This window comes from Chiloscyllium punctatum, chromosome 32 (genome assembly GCF_047496795.1).
Source record: "Chiloscyllium punctatum isolate Juve2018m chromosome 32, sChiPun1.3, whole genome shotgun sequence".
NCBI classification, from domain to species: domain Eukaryota; kingdom Metazoa; phylum Chordata; class Chondrichthyes; order Orectolobiformes; family Hemiscylliidae; genus Chiloscyllium; species Chiloscyllium punctatum.
Window position 1 is genome coordinate 57,976,949 of NC_092770.1, and position 21,912 is coordinate 57,998,860.

General features: G+C 44.6%; 1 protein-coding gene across 4 annotated transcripts in view; it reads right to left on the reverse strand.

The window, feature by feature from the left end:
- LOC140458206 (differentially expressed in FDCP 6 homolog) overlaps window positions 1-21,527 on the reverse strand; it is a 73,687-nt gene extending 52,160 nt beyond the window's left edge. The window contains exons 1-4 of one of the 4 annotated variants that reach the window (XM_072552455.1): window positions 21,132-21,525; window positions 17,314-17,454; window positions 6,766-6,948; window positions 890-1,120 (exon numbers count right to left, since the gene is read on the reverse strand). In XM_072552455.1, coding sequence (XP_072408556.1) covers window positions 890-1,120; window positions 6,766-6,948; window positions 17,314-17,454; window positions 21,132-21,227 — 651 coding nt within the window. In that variant the 5' untranslated portion in view covers window positions 21,228-21,525. Of the gene's footprint in view, window positions 1-889; window positions 1,121-6,765; window positions 6,949-17,313; window positions 17,455-21,131 lie in introns of all 4 variants that reach the window. The other 3 variants (XM_072552456.1, XM_072552458.1, XM_072552457.1) reach the window with 3 other exon arrangements.
- Between the last annotated feature and the right edge of the window lie 385 nt (window positions 21,528-21,912).

Below are 21,912 nucleotides of genomic sequence, written 5' to 3' on the forward strand. Positions count from 1 at the left end.
GCTGTCTGGTCTCAGACTCTCCAATAAAAGGGGAAATAACCTTTTCACATCTCCCCTGTCCAATCCCCTAAGAATCACATATATTTCAATAAGGTCATTATTCATTCTTCTGTGAGGACAGGCTCAACCTACTCTCCTCATAAGGCAAGCCCCTCCATACCTGGGATCAGCCAAGTGAACATTCCCTGGACTGCCTCCAATGCCAGCAAGTCTTTCCCTAGATAAGGAGTCCAAGAGTGTTCATAGCATTCTCGCTGTAGTCCGACTACTGCCTTGTATAGTTTTAGCAAAACCTTCTACTTTTATACTTCACTTCCTTTTGAAATAAAGGCCTACATTCCATTGGTCTTCCCTATTAGTCGCTGAACTTGAATGCTTCCTTTTTGAGATTCATGGACAAAGATTCCCAAAATCTCTCTGTTCTGTAGCTTTCTGCAGTCCTTCTCCATTTAAATAATATTCAGTTCCTCTATTTTCCTGCCAAAGCGCACAACCATCCATTTCCCCACTTAATATTTCATTTGCCAAGTTTTCACCTACTCACTTAACCTATATCCTTCTGCAAACTTCTTGCGTGGTGTTATTAACATATGATGCAAATTCTTGATCCCTGTGGCCCTCCACGGATTACATGTTGCCTTTCTGAAAATGCTTCCCCCCATTATCCCAACTCTCTGTCTTCTATGAATTAGCCAGTCCTCTATTTATGCTAATATATTACTGTCAACATCATGGACTCTTGTCTTATTAAGTAGCCTAATGATTGGTTATCAAATGCCATGTGAAATTTTGAAAGTACTGTAGGCCCATTGTAGGTAAAGGATGGGGACAGTGACACTCTGCATATTGTTTTCACATGTTATGAAGGGTTTCATAAAATCCCACTGACCTTCTGCATCACATCCAACACCAGCTCCTCGTAAACAGACTGGATCCCCAGAGTGAGAGATTCCTTGCTGGCCGGATTGGTGAACCTCCCCGATTCCATCACCTCCAGGAACTGCCAGACTGTCACTGCTCCAGACAGCGAAGGATTCTGGGAGAAGTACTCAGCCAGTTCCTCTTCGTTCAACCATTCCTGTCCGGTCGCTGCAAACACTTTCCTCAGCAAATACGCAACCTGCATCGATCAGGACAATTAAATGAATGGAGGGGAGCTACCCAAACATGATGCTTCCTCCCCACCCCTCCGGGGCCAACATCTACCATTCTACAGACATCTTTAGCCCACTCAGTATCTTTTGGCACTGACCATTGGCACCATGACAGCAGCCAGGGAGTGAAGCCACGCTCACCAATAAACTCAATTAACACAAGCCGACAGTGCTAACTGCACTGGGATTAGGAGGAGTAGGAAGGAGGTTTGAAGGAAGAATAAATTTTAAAGCTATGATTCCAGTATAGTAAACACCCTCTCATTGCTACCCAGTCTACATGATCCCAGTATACAATCCAATTCTCATTGACACTCCCAGTATATAATCCATCTATATAATCCACTTCTCACTGACTCCCACCATATACTGTGGTATCTCGGAAACAAATCTTCTCTCCATTTGTTGTAGAGCGCCGACGATCTTTGAGGTTATTGATGAATTCCTTTCATTCTGCTTTGGGTTAGTCTAAATAACTGTGCATCAACACAAATATATTGTTCCAACATGAGCGCAGCTCCTCATAAAGAAATTGAAGAGAATGATATAGGAGCCTCTGAAAGCCAAAATGAAGGTATCAAAAAAACAACAACAAACGCTAACCTGAAAAGTAAATGTTTTGAGCCTTGCCTCCCAGTTTCTGTGATCCCAATACAGAATCACAGAATTCCTACAGTGGGGAAAGAGGGTATTTGACCCGTTGAGCTGCACCAACCCTTCAAAGAGAATCCCACCATATCCCTGGAACCCTGCATCTCCCACAGCTAATCCACCTAGCCTACACATCCCTGGACACTATGGGCAATTTAGCAGGGCCAATCCACCTAACCTGCACACCTTTGGGCTATAAGAGAAAACCCACACAGACACAGGTAGAATGTGCAAACTCCATGCAGTTGCCAGTGACAAGAATTGAACCCGGGTCCATGGCGCTAAGAGACATCAGTGCTTAACCACTGAGCCACCATGTTACCCTAATATACTAAAACTGTTTCCTATTGACTGCCCCTGCAGATTCGAAACCAGTTCTGATGAACTAAGATATGTGGCTGTATGAAGTTGTAACAATTGGTCTGTCTATTCTGAATGCTAAGAGCTGGTATATCAAATCAGTTGGTCAGTCCTTATTATCCAATCTATGAGCAGCATACACAAATTCCCTTGTAAGTCACAGATAGAATTCACAATTTCAGAATGAGCAGCCCCTCCTCAATTCCCCTAAAAGGTCATCTCTCCATCTCCTTCTCACTGAGATAAAATGGTACCTGCTGATTATCTTGACAGGAAGTATGGGCACAAAAATAAAATATCTCGTACAGTGCCAAGGCTTGAGAGAAACTGGGCCAAGCTGCTAAGTGAGTGGTTAACCACTGACCACAGCCCATTAGCTAAGGAGAGGAAAGACAGTGAACTTTGCTCAAACAGATGGCTCAACATGCCTGAGTTAACATAGCAAAACAGAGAGAGAGAAAACTGAAGAAGAGTGCGAGCTGATAATCCGAGGCCTCAGATCTGTTTATATTTTCCGATGGTGAGCAATGATACGGCTGTTCTGAAAAACTAGCAGCACAGAGGTGAGGATCTCAAAAACCACCAATAACCACGTGCCAGCAAAAACCGACTTTAAAAAAATACTGACTGAAAAAGTCAGATGGTTTGAAGAGACTAGTGTGGAACTGAAACTAACTTGGAGGTGAGAGCTCTATCCAATGAGGGACCATGTCCTTCCTACCAGGTCTGTCCCAGTCAAGGGTCCAGTTGTACTATTGTGTGTCTATTATACCAGAGAGTCAGGTAACATTCCAGGGATCTGGTTTCGAATTCCGCCACAGCAGATACATTTGCACATGATGAAAACCAGGAATTAAAATAAATGTTGTTGAGAAAGCCCATCTGGTTCACTATTCTCCTTTAGGGAAGGGCAATAAATGCTAACCTAGCTGAGTCATCTCATGAACAATTTAAAAAAACACTGAATGACGTGCATATACTCTGATGGTCTGACAAGATCATATAGACTGGGTGTCAATGAGAAGTGGATTTTACAAGTTGCTTGCCTGTAGCAAGGTAAGGAAGGGCCACAGACAACATCACAATTATGGAGTTATCAGCTCAGCTGACTTGGAAGGTTGGCATGGAGACAGCAGCCGATAGTAAGCTCCAACTCAGGTCTTAAGCAACACTTTACATTTGCAATCAACAAAGGAGCTGACACCAAGCAGACTGGAGGTTAAAACCAAGGGCCCATCTGCCTCCTTAAGCCGAAGTAGGGCTTCCCCAGAGATGTGGCCAATCTCAGCAAACAGGGTAAAAATGCCAGATTTCAGAATCCTACAGAGACCCAGCCCCTAACTATAACTCTGCATTTCCCATGACAACCCACCCAGCCTGCACATCCCTGGACGCTATGGACAACTTCCCACAGCCAATCCACCTAGCCTGCATATCTTTGGACTGTGGGAGGAAACCCGCGCAAACACAGGGAGAACATGAAAGCTCCACACCGACAGGCGCCCGAGGCTGGAATCAAACCTTGGTCCCTGGTGCTGTGAGGGAGCAGTGCTAAAAACTGAGCCACCGTGATGCCTGGTTCCACTGGGTGAGTCCTACAATTGGCTGCCCTGACATTGATTCTCAGCTTACGTCACATAAAACTAGGTGGAAAAATCACCCAGAATAGTGACCTAAATACACAATTACTAAGACAAGCATGTGACTGCAATTAACTGCTTAGGAGAACCTCTAGGATGATTATACTGGTGACTTTATGACAGGCCACAGTAAACACAACTGACTTTGGTACAAATTAGTCACATCTTAACAACTTAGGTTAGGAGGAAGAAGAGTGCAGCTCAATTCAGGGGGACCAGTTACTTCAGCTGAAGTGGTTTCTAGTTTGCAAAGCTTCAAAGCCCGAGAGTTTGGATAGAGATCTTCAAGCTGCCTGTGGGGACAGCATTTAGGCAATCAAAGTTCCAAGAGGTCCATGGCATTGGATTCACAAAAATGCCTCCACAGTTCAGGAAACAGAAACCAGACAATATCAGCTAAGTAAAAATGTAAAAGCTGAGCTAAGTGCTCCAGAATTGAGTCTCTGGAATGGATTGTGTTGGAAGTTTTGCCATTTATCTTAACATCTTTCTCAACTTCTTCTATTTTTCTTTTTATAGAATAGAATGATTTATTTGATGTTAAAGAACATCTGCAGCCTCAATGTGAATGTATTTTAGTAACGACCTGCCCATCCCATTGCAGGTTTGTCCTTTAACCTCCACAAGTCCTTCCCTCTCTTACCCTTTGACCCCACTTCCTGGATCTTCCCCCCCCCACAGCTCCTCCACTGCTCATGGGCATCTGCCCCGACTTGTCCCAGGCCCCTACCCTGCATTGTGCCTGGGGCTCCTCCATCATAGCCCACACCTCCTGGGCTCTTTCCCTCCTCCTCCTGGGGCACCTTGTTCCCCTGGGCACCTCCCACCAACTCCCCATTCTGCCTGGGGCCCCTCCACCACACCCCATGTCTACTCAGGAGAGGGGGAAGAACAGAGAAGGGGGCTGGTAGAACAGGGAAGACACAGGGTCCCACAGAGAGAGTGACAGACAGAGACACAGACCAACACAGAGAGAAGAGACACATACAATTACAGTGTTTGGAATGAGAGCATAAGAACTAGGAGCAGGATAGGCCATCTGGCCCATCGAGCCTGCTCCACCATTGAATAACATCATGGCTGATCTTTTTGTGGCCTCAGCTCCACTTACCCACCCTCTCACTGTAACCCTTAATTCTTTCATTATTCATAAAAAAAACTATCTTAGCTTTAAAAACATTTACTGAACTAGCGTCAACTACTTCACTGGGCAGGGAATTCCATAGATTCACAACCCTCTGGGTGAAGAGGTTCCTTCTCAATTTGTCCCGAATCTGATCCCCTTAATTTTGAGGCTATGCCCTCTTGTACTAGTTTCACATCCTCTCTATATCTATCCCTTTCATAATTGTATATATTTCTATAGGATCCCACCTCATTCTTCTAGATTCCAATGAATATAATCCCAGTTTACTCAGTCTCTCCTCATAAGCCAAATCCCCTCAACTCTGGAATCAATTCAGTGAACCTCCTCTGCACCCCCTCCAGTGCCAGTACATCCTTTCTCAAGTAAGTAAACCAAAACTGCACACAGTACTCCAGGTGTGGCCCCACCATAATTGGGCTAAATTTTAATCGAATTATTGTAGCACTGACAATTCCAGAAAAAGGCCATCAAGACCAAGGAATGATGATAAAACAATGGCTCCGGGATGGGGGAGTGGGAGAGGGTGGTTTTGTGTGTGGCGAGTCAGATGGGGAAAGTTAACTACCCAGGGTGACAGCAAAAATGAATAATGATGTTAAAATTAAATGACTTTGTTAAAGCTAAAACTAAGGCTGCATTTTCAGCAACAGTTGCCTGTTCCTGGGGTTTTCCTGCTCACCTTGACTTTGTTTCAAGTCTCATGTCAGCACCAGAGAATGTAAACAACTGGCTCGCATTGCTAAGACAGAGGAGGAGAAATCTCCTCTCTCAGAGGGTCATGTGTCTTAGGGGCAGCCTTCCTCAGAAACCAGCAGAGCTGGGAAGTTCAATGAGTATTGAAAAGGGGGGGGGTTGGATAGATTTTGACTAAAAAGAGTCAAAACTTATGGAAATGACCACGATCAGGCCAGCCATGCTCTTAACGAATGACAGAGCAGACTTGAGGGGTTGAATGACCTCAAGCTGCTCCTAATTCATATGCAACACAGGGACTTGTTTTAAATGCAATCCATTTGAGTGAGTGAGTGTGTGTGTGTGTGTGTGTGTGTGTGTGTGGTGGGGGGGTGGGGGGGGAAGGGTGGTGGTGCAGGACAGCAGTGACTTGCTTCTAACAGATTTTTGGGGCCACGGCTTAAAGTCTGATTGTTTCTACAATAACCAACAATACTTGGTCCCCAGATCTGTCCAGCAGGATCACATCAGATCTGTCAATCACTCAGAACGCCTCCCCACTGCTTAATACCCAATTATGCACTTGCTTCTCTTAATGTGTGGCATTAACAGCAGTCTTAATCTTTAACCTATATAAACCTTAATATTCTCTCTCTCTTTACATCAAAATGGGTTCAAATTCTATCCTTCCCCACCTCCCCTCCAACCACAACACGCCCTGGCCCTTCTCTATCCCTGTGACCGTCTCCAGCTCTAAGCCTCCACAGTCCACGAGATCCTGCAATTCCACAACATTCCCAGTATTAATCACATCCTTAGGCCAAGCTCTGAAATTCCCTCCCTAATCCTGCGAAAGATGCTCCTGCAAACTGTCCCCTTTGAGCAAATGTCAAAGTTACACGCTGTCATATCTCCTTTTCAGCCTGACCTAGCTTTTTTTAATCCAATTGCATTCCTGGAAAGTGATATTTTTCGATGCTAACAGGGTGCCCCACAAATGCAGGTTGTTGTTGCCTCAGGACTTGACTTGTGCTGTGCTCATATCCATCCTTCAACGAAGATCAAAACCACTCCCAAACCCTCAAGCCCTTCACTAACCTGTAACAGAGCCCTACCCAGGCCCCAAGGGGTAGACTCTCACCTCCTCACAGACCATCACCAGCGGGTACTTGTCTTCTGACAAGAAATTAAAGAGGCACCAGAGTTTGAAGGCGCTCGTCTCGGAGATTAGGCCCTGGCTTCCAGAGGGTTTATAGTTCTTCTTGGCCGTCAAAGTCCAGCAAAGCTCGTGGAAGTTCTCCTTGACAAAATGGCCTTCCTGCACCTTGAGGAGAGACATCAGAAGGTCAGGAAAGTTCAAAGGTCACACAAACGAGACCAGGAAGGTCTATTCGACTCAGAGGCAGCTTTCTTGTTTATTGTTCCTCTTGCTACCAAATAGAGAGTGACCAGCTGTAAGTCAAATTGACCGACATATCTAATTGGCTGGCTCTTCTTCTGCTCTCAGTCGTACTTGGCTGATCCTTCCCCTTAATTGTGCCATTAGCGGATTCTCCTGCCCATTGACTGCCAGTCTACAATGATGATACCCAGTACTGGGCACAGACACTGCTCCTCTCTCTGGCCCACCTTCTGGCAGGACTCTGTCCCTCTTCCATCCCTTTCCCCCATCTACAGACCACACCATGTTACCCAGCTCCCCTTCCCCCTTCTCAATGGGCACTGGCCAGAGGCCCGTACATTGCAGTCCTCAGTTTCTCCATACGTTGCAACCAGAGCTGCTCTAGTTTACTCACTCCCAGCCCAGATATTCACTGCTCCCTGCTCTGCATCAGAAAGCATGGGTTACTCTTATCCTTCCATCACCCACTCCCCAGCTCCCCTCACAGCCAGGGAGGAGGCAGGGATGCAGGAGGAAAGTAACACAATCCAGGCAGTGCTGGGAGGGAGGTTTGGTTGCAGCACATAAACAGATGGTGGGAAGTTATCATTGAGTGCTGTTGTGTTGTAGTGGTGTGTTCCCTACCTCTGGATCAAGCAGCCCAGATTCTAGCCCCATCCGTGTGTAATAATATCTCTGAGGTTGAATAGAAAATGAATAGGTTAAATTAAAATAAAGAGAGACTCGGGAGGGAGTGGGGGATTTCTTGTGGTTCAGTGGTAGTGTCCCTGCCCCTGAACCCTGGTTCGAATCCCAGAGGTGGATAACAGCATCCCTGAACAGGTGAATTAGAAAAATAGGTTAAATTTAGAAAAAAAATATATACACACACACACACACACGTATATATATAAAAAGAGTGCAGGGCGAAACAGTTAGAAGCAACAGGAGGTATTGGTAATGTGGGGGTGGGGGGGGAAACAGGATATTGATAGCGAGGAGGCAGGAGGTAGGGCAGGACACACATTTAGATTGAGACACGATAAAAGGAGGAACTGATCTTTACACATGAAAAGCAGCACAGAAATGGACAAGAGCCATGTGGGGTCTTGACAGCGTAGATGTGGGGAGAATGTTTTTCTCTTCCGAGAGAATCTAGCACCAGGGGTCACTGTTTAAGACAGAGAGGGGAATTTCTTTCTCAGAGTATTTGAAACTCTCTTCCACAAAAGCTGGTGGAAGCAAAGCCCTTGAATATTATTAGGGGGCAGATTTTTGTTAAACAATAAGTGAAAGGTCATTGGGATGATGGGGGTGGGGGGAGGGAGGGAGTAGTGGACTTGAGGTTATAATCTGATTAGCCGTGATCCCTATGGAATAGCACTGCAGACTAGGAAGGCTGGCTGTTTCTGCTAATCGTACATTCCTCAGTTCATACAGACCACCGCCCATTCTTCATTCATCGATAGCCCTCAAAGACACTCCCACCTCACAAGCTCAAGATTCCTCCTGTTTCTAAACTCCACTGAACTAGCTCAGCCCTGCTCCCTCAACCAACCTCCCAGGAACGGAGTACCTACTCGTTGCTGCATTATTCCTTGTTGGAGTTGGCCGAGGGCAGATTTGCTGCCACATTCGCTTCAAAGCACTGTGCCAGTGGCTGTGGAAAGTGCCAGATAAATGCAGGTCTTAGAGTCTCTGATCTGCGTTGTCTTCAACTTTAATCATCAGCAGCTTTGGAAATATTATTCCGAATGCGGCCCACTACCCAAGTGATTGAGTTATATTCAAACCAGCAGTGGGCCTGAACTTCATGGGGCAACTTCAACTGTTTCCAACTTCCAGTCTGAGAAACAACAACTTACACTCTATGTCCTTAAGCTCATTTATTTTCATCCACACTGGGATCGTCCCATTCTGTGGCCTCATTTTCACTATGAGGGGTCAGGGCAGAGTACAGAGTAGGGAGAAACTGCTCCCATGGGTGATACAATTGACAATGAGAGGGTATACATTTCATAAGACATCATGAGATGAGGCGATTCCGAGTGGGCTAGGATCTGGGATTAGGTGCTGCCTGGGAGCATGGTGGATGCAGGGTTGAAAATACTAGGGTTTGGAGATGAAGGCGCTAGAAGAGTAGCTCTTTTGGAGAATGCGTACAGATCCAACGGACTGAATAGCCTCTTTCTGTGCTGTAACCATTCTTGAAGGCCACGTTTCACATAAATGTATCCACAGGAACGCGTGAAACCTGACTATTATCAGACTTGTGCAGACTCGTCCACAGCAAATCTTTCACATTACCATAGTGTTGTGATAAGTGCACACATAGGCGAGGGAGAGGCTGAAATTACAGACAGCACAGCGAGCAAGGGAGGGAGGGAGATGGGGAAGTGTGAAGCTGACCCAGCCAGGCTCAGCACTAACTGCTCACAAATAACCTTGAAAATCATTGAGCAAAATTACAAAGTAACATGTTAGCCTCGTGAAGCAGGCTGTGTCAACATACAATGCAGCTAAGCCCAGAAACAACCTCCCCCAATAAAACAGCAAGATATCAGGCCGGAAACATTTCTCAAAAAAAAATGCCTGTGCCAGGATGGGGGCAGGGGGCAGAAGTGAAAAGACACGGTGACCTGTTGATCTCAGAGCCACAGTGAGGCTTGCTGTTGGGGATTATGCAGGCTTTCTCTAGACTGACGGGAAAGGTGCCCGGGATAATGGAAATCAATCACAGAGTGTTACAGCATGGAAACAGACCCTTTGGTCCAACCAGTCCAGACTGACCATAATCTCAAACTAAACTAGTCCCACCAGCCTGCACTTGGTCCATCCTCCTCCGAACATTTCTTATTCATGTACATATCTAAATACCCTTTAAAATGTTGTAACTGTACCCACATCCACCACTTCCACTGGCAATTCACTCCACATATGAACTACCCTCTATAGAAAAGTTGCCCCATATGTCTTTTTAAATATTTCTCCCCTCACCTTAAAAATATATCCTTTAGTTTTGAAATTCCCCACCCTTGGAAAAAGACACCTGACCCTCACAATTTTATAAACATTTAGAAGGTTACCCCTCTCCTTATAACTCAAACCCTCCATTCCCTGCAATATCCTGGTCAATCCTTTCTGAACCCTCTCCAGCTTAATAATAGCCTTCCTATAACAAGGCAACCAGAACTGGGCTCAGAACTCCAGAAGAGATCTCACCAACATCCTGTACAACCTCATCATAATGTTTCTGTACGCAAAGGTCTGAGCAATGAAGGCAAGCATGTTAAACTCCTTCTTAGCCACCCTATCTACATGTGATGAAACTTCAAAGAATTGCATACCTGAACCTCTAGGTCTCTCTGTTCTACAACACTACCCATGACCCTGCTTTCAATTGTAGAAGTCCTGCCCTTGTTTTTTTAACCATCATGGAATACCTGGCATTTATCCAAATTAAACTCCACCTGCCACTCCTCAGCCCATTGACCCAACTGATCAAGATCTCTATGTAATCTTAGATAGCCTTCTTCACTGTCCACTGTCTGGGACTAATGTCTTTACAGCAGGGAAGATGAAGATTTAACTAAGCGGTTCCAAATAATCAGGCATTTTGATCTTCTCAGGCAGCCTGCTATTTTTGGCATCACTGGCAGCACCACCCACCTCCAATGCCTCGCCAGCTCGGGGGCACTGGTTCCCCTGCCTTACTCAGGGCTCTAGGCCTATATCCTTGCTGTTACCTGTGGTGGCCTAATGGATTAGATGGCAGCAGAGTAGGAGCTCCTCTGCTCACCAGTCCCTTTCCCATTTTTCTCCTCTTTGTAGCATTTCTTTTCTTGCCCACTCCCTGCCCTACCTGGAGAGTGGGGTTGAGTAGTGGAGCATGCAGGCCAGTGTCCTGCTTCGAGACGCAGCGAGCACGGGCAGAGTCCCGTGGCGGCAGTGGCGTGGGTCCTAATGGAGGCCAGCATGGCCTCAGGCTCTGGGGTCTGCAGGCATGGACTGGAACAAGTATTCATGGTCGCTTATTATCATTCTGGACTTTGTCAACATTTCATGCTAATCTCTAGTCTTTTTCACTCTAAGATCTGTACCGAGGTACTTGTACCTTAGTATAAGGCAGCCATTGTAAACATTTTCACTGTATTACTGTACATGTGACATGTACATGGGACGATAAACAATATTCTATTCTGTATAATCCATCCTATTCTCAGCTACATTCTGCCCCTCACTAACATTAACAGAAAGCACAGCATCTTGCCAATAAAGGAGAAAAAATTGGTGTCAAAGTTATACTTTCTGGTTTAATTGTTCACCTGAAACTTTCAACTAAATCATACCTGCAAGTAGACTACAACTTTGGCAAGTTCCAATCAGCAAATATATGGACAGAGTCTAGACACTGTTAAGTGATGGAAAGGGTCTTCAAGAATACACCTCTGCTTACAGACGGAGGGCAAGAAAAATTAAATGAGCCGACTTCCTTCCCTCCCTGCTCCACAACAGTATTAGAGTCACATGATATCCAGCTATAGCTCACCACCCTCTCTCTTAACACCACCATTGTCTCTGAATTATCATACTGCTTACCTAACATCCAGCGCAGGATGGCTGAAAATTTCTCCACTTAAGTTTTTGAGAAGACGGAAGCCGTCAACTTTTATTCCCAAGCCAAACTCTGTTCCTGTAGCTGACCACTTCCAAACTGTAATGCTGGAAACTGAGGGGCTGAATGTTTCTGTTTGCCCAAGCAAGTATCATGCCAAAATGACCAACCAACCACACAAGGACAGTAAGCTGGTAGATGACCTATTCTTAAATCAGGAGCACCAACCAACTCCACTCCTGTCTCACCTAGTCTCCTGCTGAAATCCTCATTCGTGACTTTATTAACTATACTCCCTACTGCAATCCCAGCGGTTCTTCCACATTTGAACCTCTGCAAACTTCATGTTAATCAAACCTCTGCTGTCCATGTCCCTTACTTGCTCGGACTCCTAATCACCCACCATTCTCGTGCTCACTGAGTTACTTTGGCTGCCAGTTAAGCAGCAACCATTCTTGTGTAGGGGGCATGTAACGTATTATCAATTAAGATTTGAATTTTAAGATAGAGTTCGATGGATGCAAGTCAGGTCTGTGAGGGTAATCATTTTTAAATGGGCCAGAAAGTCACTTGGAACAGTGACCCAAGTACATCAGTTCTAAGAAAGCAGTCAAGTGCCTTGTAGAACATACAGTCATAGAGATGTACAGCATGGAAACAGACCCTTCGGTCCAACCCATCCATGCCAACCAGATATCCCAACCCAATCTAGTCCCACCTACCAGCACCCGGCCCATATCCCTCCAAACCCATCCAAATGCCTCTTAAATGTTGTAATTGCACCAGCCTCCACCACTCCCTCTAGCAGCTCATTCCATACATGTACCATTAGAATGTACATACTGTTGAGTTTACAACACACCAGAAAGTCATTAGTATTAGCTGCAAAGTTCAGTCCAAAAATAAGCAAAAGATCATTTCAGAAGGTAGAACAGAACAGTCAACCTTTCGGTTCAAAGGAACCAATTGACTTAGCCAAAATGTTTTGATTTGTGGAGCTTTTAAACCAGGACAGTTTAGATAATTAGATGATTAGATTAGATTATCCAGAGTGTGGAAAGAGGCCACTCAGCCCAACAAGTCCATACCAACCCAGACCCATTTTCTTCTGACTAATGCACCTAACACTATGGGCAATTTAGCATGGCCAATTCACCTGACCTGCACATCTTTGGACTGTGGGAGGAAACCAGAGCACCCGGAGGAAACCCACGCAGACACAGGGAGAATGTGCAAACCCACACAGACAGTCGCCTGAGGCAGGAATCAAACCCAGGACCCTGGTGAGGCAGCAGTGCTAACCACTGAGCCACCATAGAATTGAAGTAGTTTAGGCCATCAGATTGTGAGACGTTACTGCCTCCAAACTCAAAGGAATCACAGAATTGTCTTCGCAGTCCAAGGAAAATAAAATGGGAGGTGTCAGTTAAGTAAAAATTTCCAAGTGTTAAGATAAGAATGATATTTCCCTGGAATGAAGTACTTGCAAAAGTTGAGAAATAGGTTGAGAGAGCTTCTATGGGTAAATTATAAAAAAAGAGAGTAGCTAAAGCAAGCATGGGTTCCTTAGAGGATACAATTGTGGAATTGGTTTTCTCTTTTTCCACCAGCTCTTTCTGAATCCTTTGATCCTTTCCCACCACTCCTCCCTCATCCATTAGTACTGAATTGCCTACCTTTCCCCACTACTCTATCTCCCCGTCTCACTAGCACATGGTTAGCGAGATTGTAGAACGATAACGTGGAAACAGGGAAATGCCAAATAATATAAACTAACGTTTTGCAAAAACACACCAGTCACCAAGACTTGCAAGTGTTTCGAAGGAAGTAGCTCCAGAGAACTCAATGGGTTTTGGAAGGGTTTCGGAAGATTAGAAAATGCCAGTGCAATGGCCAGGAAGGGAGACAGGAAGCAGGCCAGTGTGATCTAACATCTACTGTTGGGCAAATGCTGGAGTCTATTGTTAAGGAAGAAATGGAAACACTTTTCCAAAAGTGTAACACAATCAGACAGCATCAACATGGCTTTGCGAGAAGGAAATTATGTTTGATTAATTTGCTAGAATTCTTTGAGGATAAAACAAGCCACGTTAATAAAGTGGAACCAATACACGTGCATTCAGATTTCCAGAAAGCATTCAGTCTTAGGATCGCAATCGTTTACTATCTATATTAATGGCAGGTGTCCTTTTACTAGGATGGGGGAGTTTTAAGATTAGGGAACACATTTTTAAGGTGAGAGGAGAAAGATTTAAAAAGACCCAAGGGGGAGCTTTGTTTCTTACACAGAGGGTACTTCATGTGTGGAACAAACTGCCAGAGGAAGTGGTGGATGCAGATACAGTTACAATGTTTAAAAGACATTTAGATAAGAACATGAATAGGAAATGTTTGAAGGGATATGGGCCAAGTACAGGCTAATGGGACTAGTTTAGTTTGGGTTTACGGTTGGCATGCAGTAATTGGCCTGAAGGGGCTGTTTCCATTCTCTACAACTCTATGACTAAGAGGAGAGGGCAGAGTGTAATGTATCCAAGTTTGCTGATGATGCAAAAAATAGATGAGATGGCATATTGTGATAAGGATGTAAGGGGTTACAAACAGGTTGTGTGAATGGGAAAAAAATACTTGGCAATGGCGTTTAGTGTTGGAAAATACAAGGTCTTGCACTTTGGTAGGAAGAATCTTGCACTTTGGGCGGCACGGTGGCACAGTGGTTAGCACTGCTGCCTCACAGCGCCAGAGACCCGGGTTCAATTCCTGCCTCAGGCGACTGACTGTGTGGAGTTTGCACGTTCTCCCCGTGTCTGCGTGGGTTTCCACCGGGTGCTCCGGTTTCCTCCCACAGTCCAAAGATGTGCAGGTCAGGTGAATTGGCCATGCTAAATTGTCTGTAGTGTTAGGTAAGGGGTAGATATAGGGGTATGGGTGGGTTGCGCTTCGGCGGGGCGGTGTGGACTTGTTGGGCCGAAGGGCCTGTTTCCACACTGTAAGTAATCTAATCTAATCTAATCTAATCAATAGGCAAGACTATTATTTAAAAGAGAGAAAGAGAGCAAGAGTGCGAAAAGGAGCGCACAAGCGCACCAGCAAGAGAGAGAGAGAATGAGCGAGCGAGCGAGAGGGAGGGAGGGGGTGAGGGCGAGAGAGAAAGGTTGAGGGTGAGAGAACACTAGGGCGAGCGAGAGACCGAGATAAAAAGTTAGCACATTGGTACTGCAAGTAAATAAGAAGGTAATTAGAATTTTGAATTCAATGTGAGGGGTTGGAGTTTAAAAATAGAGAAGTCTTATTATAACTGTACAGGGTATCAGTGAGGGCACACTAAGTCCTGAGTTGAGAATGTGTTGCTGGAAAAGTACAGCAGGTCAGGCAGCATCCAAGAAGCAGGAAAATTGAAGTTTTGGGCCACAGCCCTCCATCAGGATTCATTCCTGATGAAGGGCTCTGGCCCAAAACGTCGATTTTCCTGCTTTTCAGATGCGGCTTGACCTGCTGTGCTTTTCCAACAACTCACTGTCAACTCTGATCTGCAGCATCTGCAGACCTCACTGTCTCCACACTGAGTCCTGAGTACAGTTTTGATCTCCGTATTTAAGAAAGGATAGACTGGCATTGGAGGCAGTTAAAACAGATTCACTAATCTGATTCCTGGGGTGAACAGGTGACTTACCAAGAACAGGCTTTTATTCATTGGAGTTCAGAAGGACTCGGAGTGATCTTATGGAAGCAGACAAGATTAAGGACCCTGGACAGAGTGGATACTGAGAAGATATTACCACTTTTAGGGGAATCTCAAACTAAGGGACATAGTTACAGAATACGAGGTCACTCACTTAAAACTGCGAATGTGAAGGAATGACTTCTCTGAGAGGGAAGTGAATATCTGGAACTCTCTATCACAGGGAGTTGTGGAGCCGAGATCACTGAAAATGTTTAAAGTAGTGGACAGATTTTTGAAATATCAAGGAGGGGGCCTATGAGGAGCTGGCACGAAAGAGGAATTCAGGCCTGGACAGATTTAAAGGGCTAAACGGCCTACTCCTGCACCTATTTCTTCTGTTCTTCTGTTTTGTTGTTTGTGTTAAGGTTTCTGCAACTTGGACTTATACTTTTTTTTTAAATCCTTTTTTTTGGGGAACAAACCTTTGCTCGATTGTTAAAATCCATTTGCATCGAATATGTTTCAGTGAACAATCACCATGGCAACCAACGACAAAAACTAAAGTTATAATCTATCAAGGCAGGCTTCACACTGGGATTGGAGTTTCCCAGCACCTGGGATAAGATCACTCGATTTTAAAATCATCCTCCTTTTTTCAACCAATCCCTTCAGGGCTTCTGCGACACCCACTCCTACTCTCCTCTAATCCTATTTCCCTCCAAGATATTGCCAACCCTCTACTTCTGACCTCTTGTTGGAAAGTGTCATTCTGAACTCTTAATTCTTATTTTTCTAATTTATTACTAAACTTTAAATTCTTTACTATTCTAATTGTTTTCCCCTAAGAATTTGTACTTGAGAATCTGCACCCAGGTACCTAAGATGGTTTTAGATTACTTACAGTGTGGAAACAGGCCCTTCGGCCCAACAAGTCCACACCGACCCACCGAAGCGTGTACCACCCGTACTCCTACATTTACCCCTTCACCCAACACTACGGACAATTTAGCATGGTCAATTCACCTAACCTGCACACTTTTGGATTGTGGGAGGAAACCGGAGCACCCAGAGGAAACCCACGTAGACACAGGGAGAATGTGCAAACTCCACACAGAGAGTCGCCTGAGGCGGGAATTGAACCCGGGTCTCTGGCACTGTGAGGCAGCAGTGCTAACCACTGTGCCACCATGCCGCCCACGTAAAGATAACTTCCTCTTCTTGAGTTTTAATGCCTTCAAGCTTTCTTCATACTTGATTAGATTCCCTACAGTGTAGAGACAGGCCATTTGGCCCAACAAGTCCACAATTGACCCCAAGAGTCCTGACCTGCACATCTTTGTGACTGTGAGAGGAAACCGGAGCCCAGAGGAAACCCACGCAGACACAGGGAGAATGTGCAAACGCCACACAGTCGCCCAAGATGGGAATCGAACCCAGGTCCCTGGCGCTGTGAGGCGGCAGTGCTAACCACTGAGCTACTATGACACCCATGTTGTTGTAAGTGGCGGCTTGTAAACTTGTCACTGTCCTCAGGTGAGTATACAGTTATACAGCATGGAAAAAGATCCTTTGGTCCAACCAGTCCATGCCAAACATAATTCCAAACTAAACTAGTCTAACCTGCCTGCCCCATAAAGCTAATTGTAAATTATCGTTCATCCCAGATTTCAGCTCCAACATTGGCAGCCATCCCTAGACCGATTTGGAATTCCCTCTTTAAATCCATCCATCTGTCTAGCCATCTCTCTCCTTAGAAATGTACCTCTTCAAACAAGATTTGGGTTATCTTTTCAAATGTGTTACTTCGAAAGTGCTCCTCTGAGGGACATTTGCATTCTATAAAATGTGGGCTCTTGTTTTTGTTTATATGTATCCCCAGTCCTTAGCATATTCCCAAATGAGAGAAGGAGGGGGGGCAGAATATAAGGCTGTGTGTGTGTAAGTCCTCCTCCCAAGCCAGGATGGTAACATCATGCATCATGCTGAGAACTGTGGTTCAGTCAAAGCAGCAGCCAAGGCACTGACTCACTTTGTCCAGTATATACTTGTTCAAATAAGGCATGTACCCATGACTGGAAACAGGCCCATTATTGTCATCGCGGAAGTGGTCCTCCAGGATCTTGGGGTCATGGGGAATGTTCAACACCGTGTACAGGTTGTAGGACAGCACCTGGAATATACACAGGAACATTTCAGAAAGGTTCCACCAAAATAGCACATCACCAACTCCACCTTCCACCACCTCACTGTCATTCTCACTCTCTCCTCCAGCTCATGTCGAGATCCACCCTCTGTACTTCCTAGCTTCCCACTTTTTATCCAATCCTGGAATCTCTCCAAATGATTGCTCCCCAGTTCATTAATTCCCACTCTCTGCAGTTCATTACTCACCACTGTCACAGTTGCATGAGCACAGTATTACATACTTTATCAAGGCAGTAAATCGTTACTTTAAAACTGGACATAAAATCGCACAAAACGGCTCCCCGTATTCACATGACTGCTCTTGTTGACTCACTTCAGCCAAAACAGCAGAGGGACTGATGTGTCATCTTGACATCACTCGTAAACGGAAACATTTAGACTAAGTCAACCCTCAGGCAACAAAATTTGTCTGTCTAAAGGTGCAAGAGTACAGAGCTATTAAGAAGAGGAGACTAGAAAGGCACCACAGGGAATTCTATTATAATTGACTTTGCTTTGTGCAAAAATGATTCATCGACATTAATATAGTAGCCATTTTGTTATAACAAGATAAGCTGTGGAGACGACATTTTGGCAGAACAGCCCAGGACTTTGAGTTATACTGGCAAATAAACAGCTCTCAGTTAAAAAGGGGGGAAAGAAAGCAGGGCTTTTAGCAACTGCTGTTCCACCGAAAGAATACAGGCAATCTGCAAAAACTGTGAAGGCAAAAGTAGTGAAGAACTAGCAATCTGCTTTCTCTCTCAAAGCATACTACACCTACAGAGTCCATCTTCAAACTAACCTCCAACTATGTGACAAAAACCATCAAGGCTTCTGAACTCTGACCTCAAGGTTTCAAATCATTTTATTTCAGAAGGAGAATCCTCAAGTCAGCAGCAGTCTTGCGATATGAAAAAAGATTGGTCTCATTTTCTTCATCAGCACTTTATCCATATTTACTTTTAATATCTGTATTTATACTTTTAGCTAATAACTTTATCACTTAAATAGTTTGCCAAAAAAATGTTTAAGTGATTAGCAGCTATTTGGAACCCTTGAAAATCAATAAGGGATCGAAGTGAGCAATTTAAATTTCTGGTTCATGATCATTCTACGCACATTCTCATGTAATTATAACACTGCTCTTACAGTCATAACAATGACTTTAATAAAATCCAATACAGGCTACTCTCTAATTCATTGCTATACTTAATAACAACAAGCTCAAAGAACTGCAGATGCTAGAAAGGAGAAACAAACAAAAATTGCTAGGCAAATGCAGCAGTCTGGCAGTATCTGTGGAGAGGAAGCAGAGTTAATGCCATGATTCCAGTGACCCTTTTCCAGAACATCATTAAATACAGTGTGGAAACAGACCCTTCAGTCGAACACATCCATGCTGACCTTGTTCCCAATCTAAACTAGGCCCATATCCTCCAGCACCACTCTAATCTTGGCTCTAAATCTTTCCTAGTCATGTACCTGTCCAAATTTCTTTTAAATGTTATATGTACCTGCATCTACCACTTCCTCTAGCAGCTCACTCCACAAACACAACACTCTCTGTGTAAAAACGTTGTCCCTCAGCTCCCTTTTAAATCTTTATCCTCTCACCTTAAAAGTGTGCTCCTTTGTTTTGAACTCCCCCTCTCTCAGTAAAAGACCTTTACTATTCACCTTATCTATGCCTCTCATGATTTTAAAAACCTCTTTAAGGTCACCCTTCAGTTTCCTACACTAAGGAAAAAGATTCTTATAACTCAAACCCTCCAGTCCCAGCAACATCCTTGTAAATCTTTCCCGCACCCTCTCCAATTTAGTAATATCTTTCCTGTAGCAGGGTGACCAGAACTGTATGAAGTACTCCAAAAGTGTCCTATTAATGGGAAAGTAGGGGTGGTGATGGTGGGAGGCAATGCTGGACAGATTGCAGATTGTGGTTATATACAAATCTGCTGTTGATGGCCCACAACACCTTGTGGATGCCCAGTTCTGTTCAAAATCTATCCCATTTCACGTCTAGGCAGTGCCTAGACAGAGGGCATCCTCATTGCGGAGGTGGAACGTGAAGCACCTCCAGGGACAGTGCAGCAGCCACTCTTTCTAATACTGCTATTGACAGAAGTTATAGCTCTGACAAAAAATATTGAGGATTCCCAAGATGGTACCAAGGATGAGGAACTTCAGATCTGAATTGTTCTCTTTGGATCTGAGAAAGTTAAGAAGTGACCTAAAGACGGTTTTCAAGTAACAGGAGAGTTTTGAAGAATTAGAGAGAAATAATGGCAATTCATTGTGACAGACTCTGGAGCTGCAAAGGGAAAACATATTTGCACTCGGAGTTACCAGGAGCTGGAACATAATGTGGAAAGGTCGGGGAAGCTCTTTTGAGAAGTACTGTTACAGTTGAAGTGTTAAGAGTTACAAACTAATAGCACGAAACATAACTCCTTTCGCAAAGGGCCAGGAGAGCATGAATGGCCTCTTTTTGTAGTGAGGGTTTCAGTGCCTCCATGATTATCCCTCAATCATTTGGCTCTCATCAGCTTGTGCCTCACCATACTGTCCACGTCCCTGTGTTAGAATTTAAACTAATTCTCCCAGAATAACCCACTAAGGCCATCATTCTTCCATTAGCGTTTCGGATCAAGCAACCCTTCCTCAGAACAGCTCTGAGGAAGGATCACTGAATCCAAAACGAGAACTCTCCACAGATGCCGCTGAGCTTTTCCAGCAAATTCCTGTTTTATTATTCTGTTAGTGTCCATCATATATGCAATTCTGGACAAAAATGGATCTTATAACCCCTGTTAAATCAGACTGCTACTAGTGGATTGAAGAGATCTGGGGTGACTGCACTCCAACACAACTCAGAGTCCAAATAGGACATAGGTCTGGTGGCAGGGTATAGTGAGGGAGCACTGGGATGGGGAGCTCAGAGAGAGGGGAGATTGGAGCAAAAAGTCGAAAAGCACACAACATCAGGTGAAGAAGCAGCACTCTGAAAGCCAGTGCTTCCAAATAAACCTGATGGACTATAACCTGGTGTTGTGTGATTTTCAACTTTGTCCACCCCAGTCCAACACCAGCATCTCCAAAACTTGGAGCACAGAAATCTCTTGCCATCAGTTAAACTGGAATGGAAGCAGGCAGATTCACCCCAATAACTTTCATCAGTGTTCAGTCTATCCCCCAAAACTAAAACACAGAGACAATGGTTTAACTGCCACCTCTTAAATGGCCTAATTATTGATTTGAGTTGTTTGTAATGCACCAATTTGTTGTATGGAGCCCTTTTCCAGTCTCCCTCCACGCCATCATGAAATTGGTATAAAAATGCATTTGGCTTGAAAATTGCACAAAAATTGAACTTATCTCCACACACCATGGCTACCAGAGACAGCAAAGGTTTAGCTCCTCAGACAGTGCAGCGTGCCCTCAGTATATACCAGTAGAAGATCTGGTTGAACAGACAGGGTTCAAATCTCAAGTGTAAAGCTCGACCCTTACAACTGGATGTCTCTAGTTAAGAAAAGCAATACTGCTATTTATAACAACACCGTCTCTTTGCACTAGCAAAGTGCAAAACGCTTTGAGATACCCCCCCAAGTGTCCCCACATGATCTCTGTCCCTCCTCGGGCACGTTGAGTTGAGTTTACCTTGAGTTGAGATTTAGAGACTTTTCCACTCTGCTCCAAGTCCAGGGCGGTGAAGGCGTACCAGATGGATTTCAGTAGCTCGTCTTTTAAATCCATGCTCTCCAGGAGTTGCCGGAGGAATGAGAAACACAAAGGTCGACCAGGGAACCTATCCTGTCTGTAATCTGATACATCCACTGCAGCTCTGAGTTGGGTGGGGGAACTTCCCCCTTCTTACTGCATTCACTTCCAGTCAACAACAGAGTGCCCTGTTTCAGACCGCCAAACCCACTCCACTTGTTCTAGGACTTTGTGTACGTGAGAGAGAGAATTTCTCTCTTCTAAACTTCCGCCCGCACTGCCTGTGTGTGTCTGTGTGAGAGATGCGACCAGGGGAAGCCACCAGTAGCCGAGCAGCTGCATGGGGGTGGGATTTTCTGGCTCTGAGACCGATTCTCACTATCTCAACATCACACATAGATCCCTCTGGATAACTTTCAGATAACTTTCCTCAGTGTGACGAGATAGGGAGAGAGAAATTCAAATTTAATGTCAGAAAACATACTTTACTGAAGAATTAATGACGAGAGATATCGACTTGTAGACAGTGTGCTAAACGCTGACCAGGGATTGGGTAAAAACAGTGACAAGTGAGTAATGAAAACAGTAGCCATAGAGTAATTAAAGGCATTGACCAGTCAGCCGTTAATAACTGCAGCAGCTGTACAGACACCCATATCCAGATGTACATATTGAAATACACACAGACTAAACACTAAAATGCATACAGATCAAACACTAA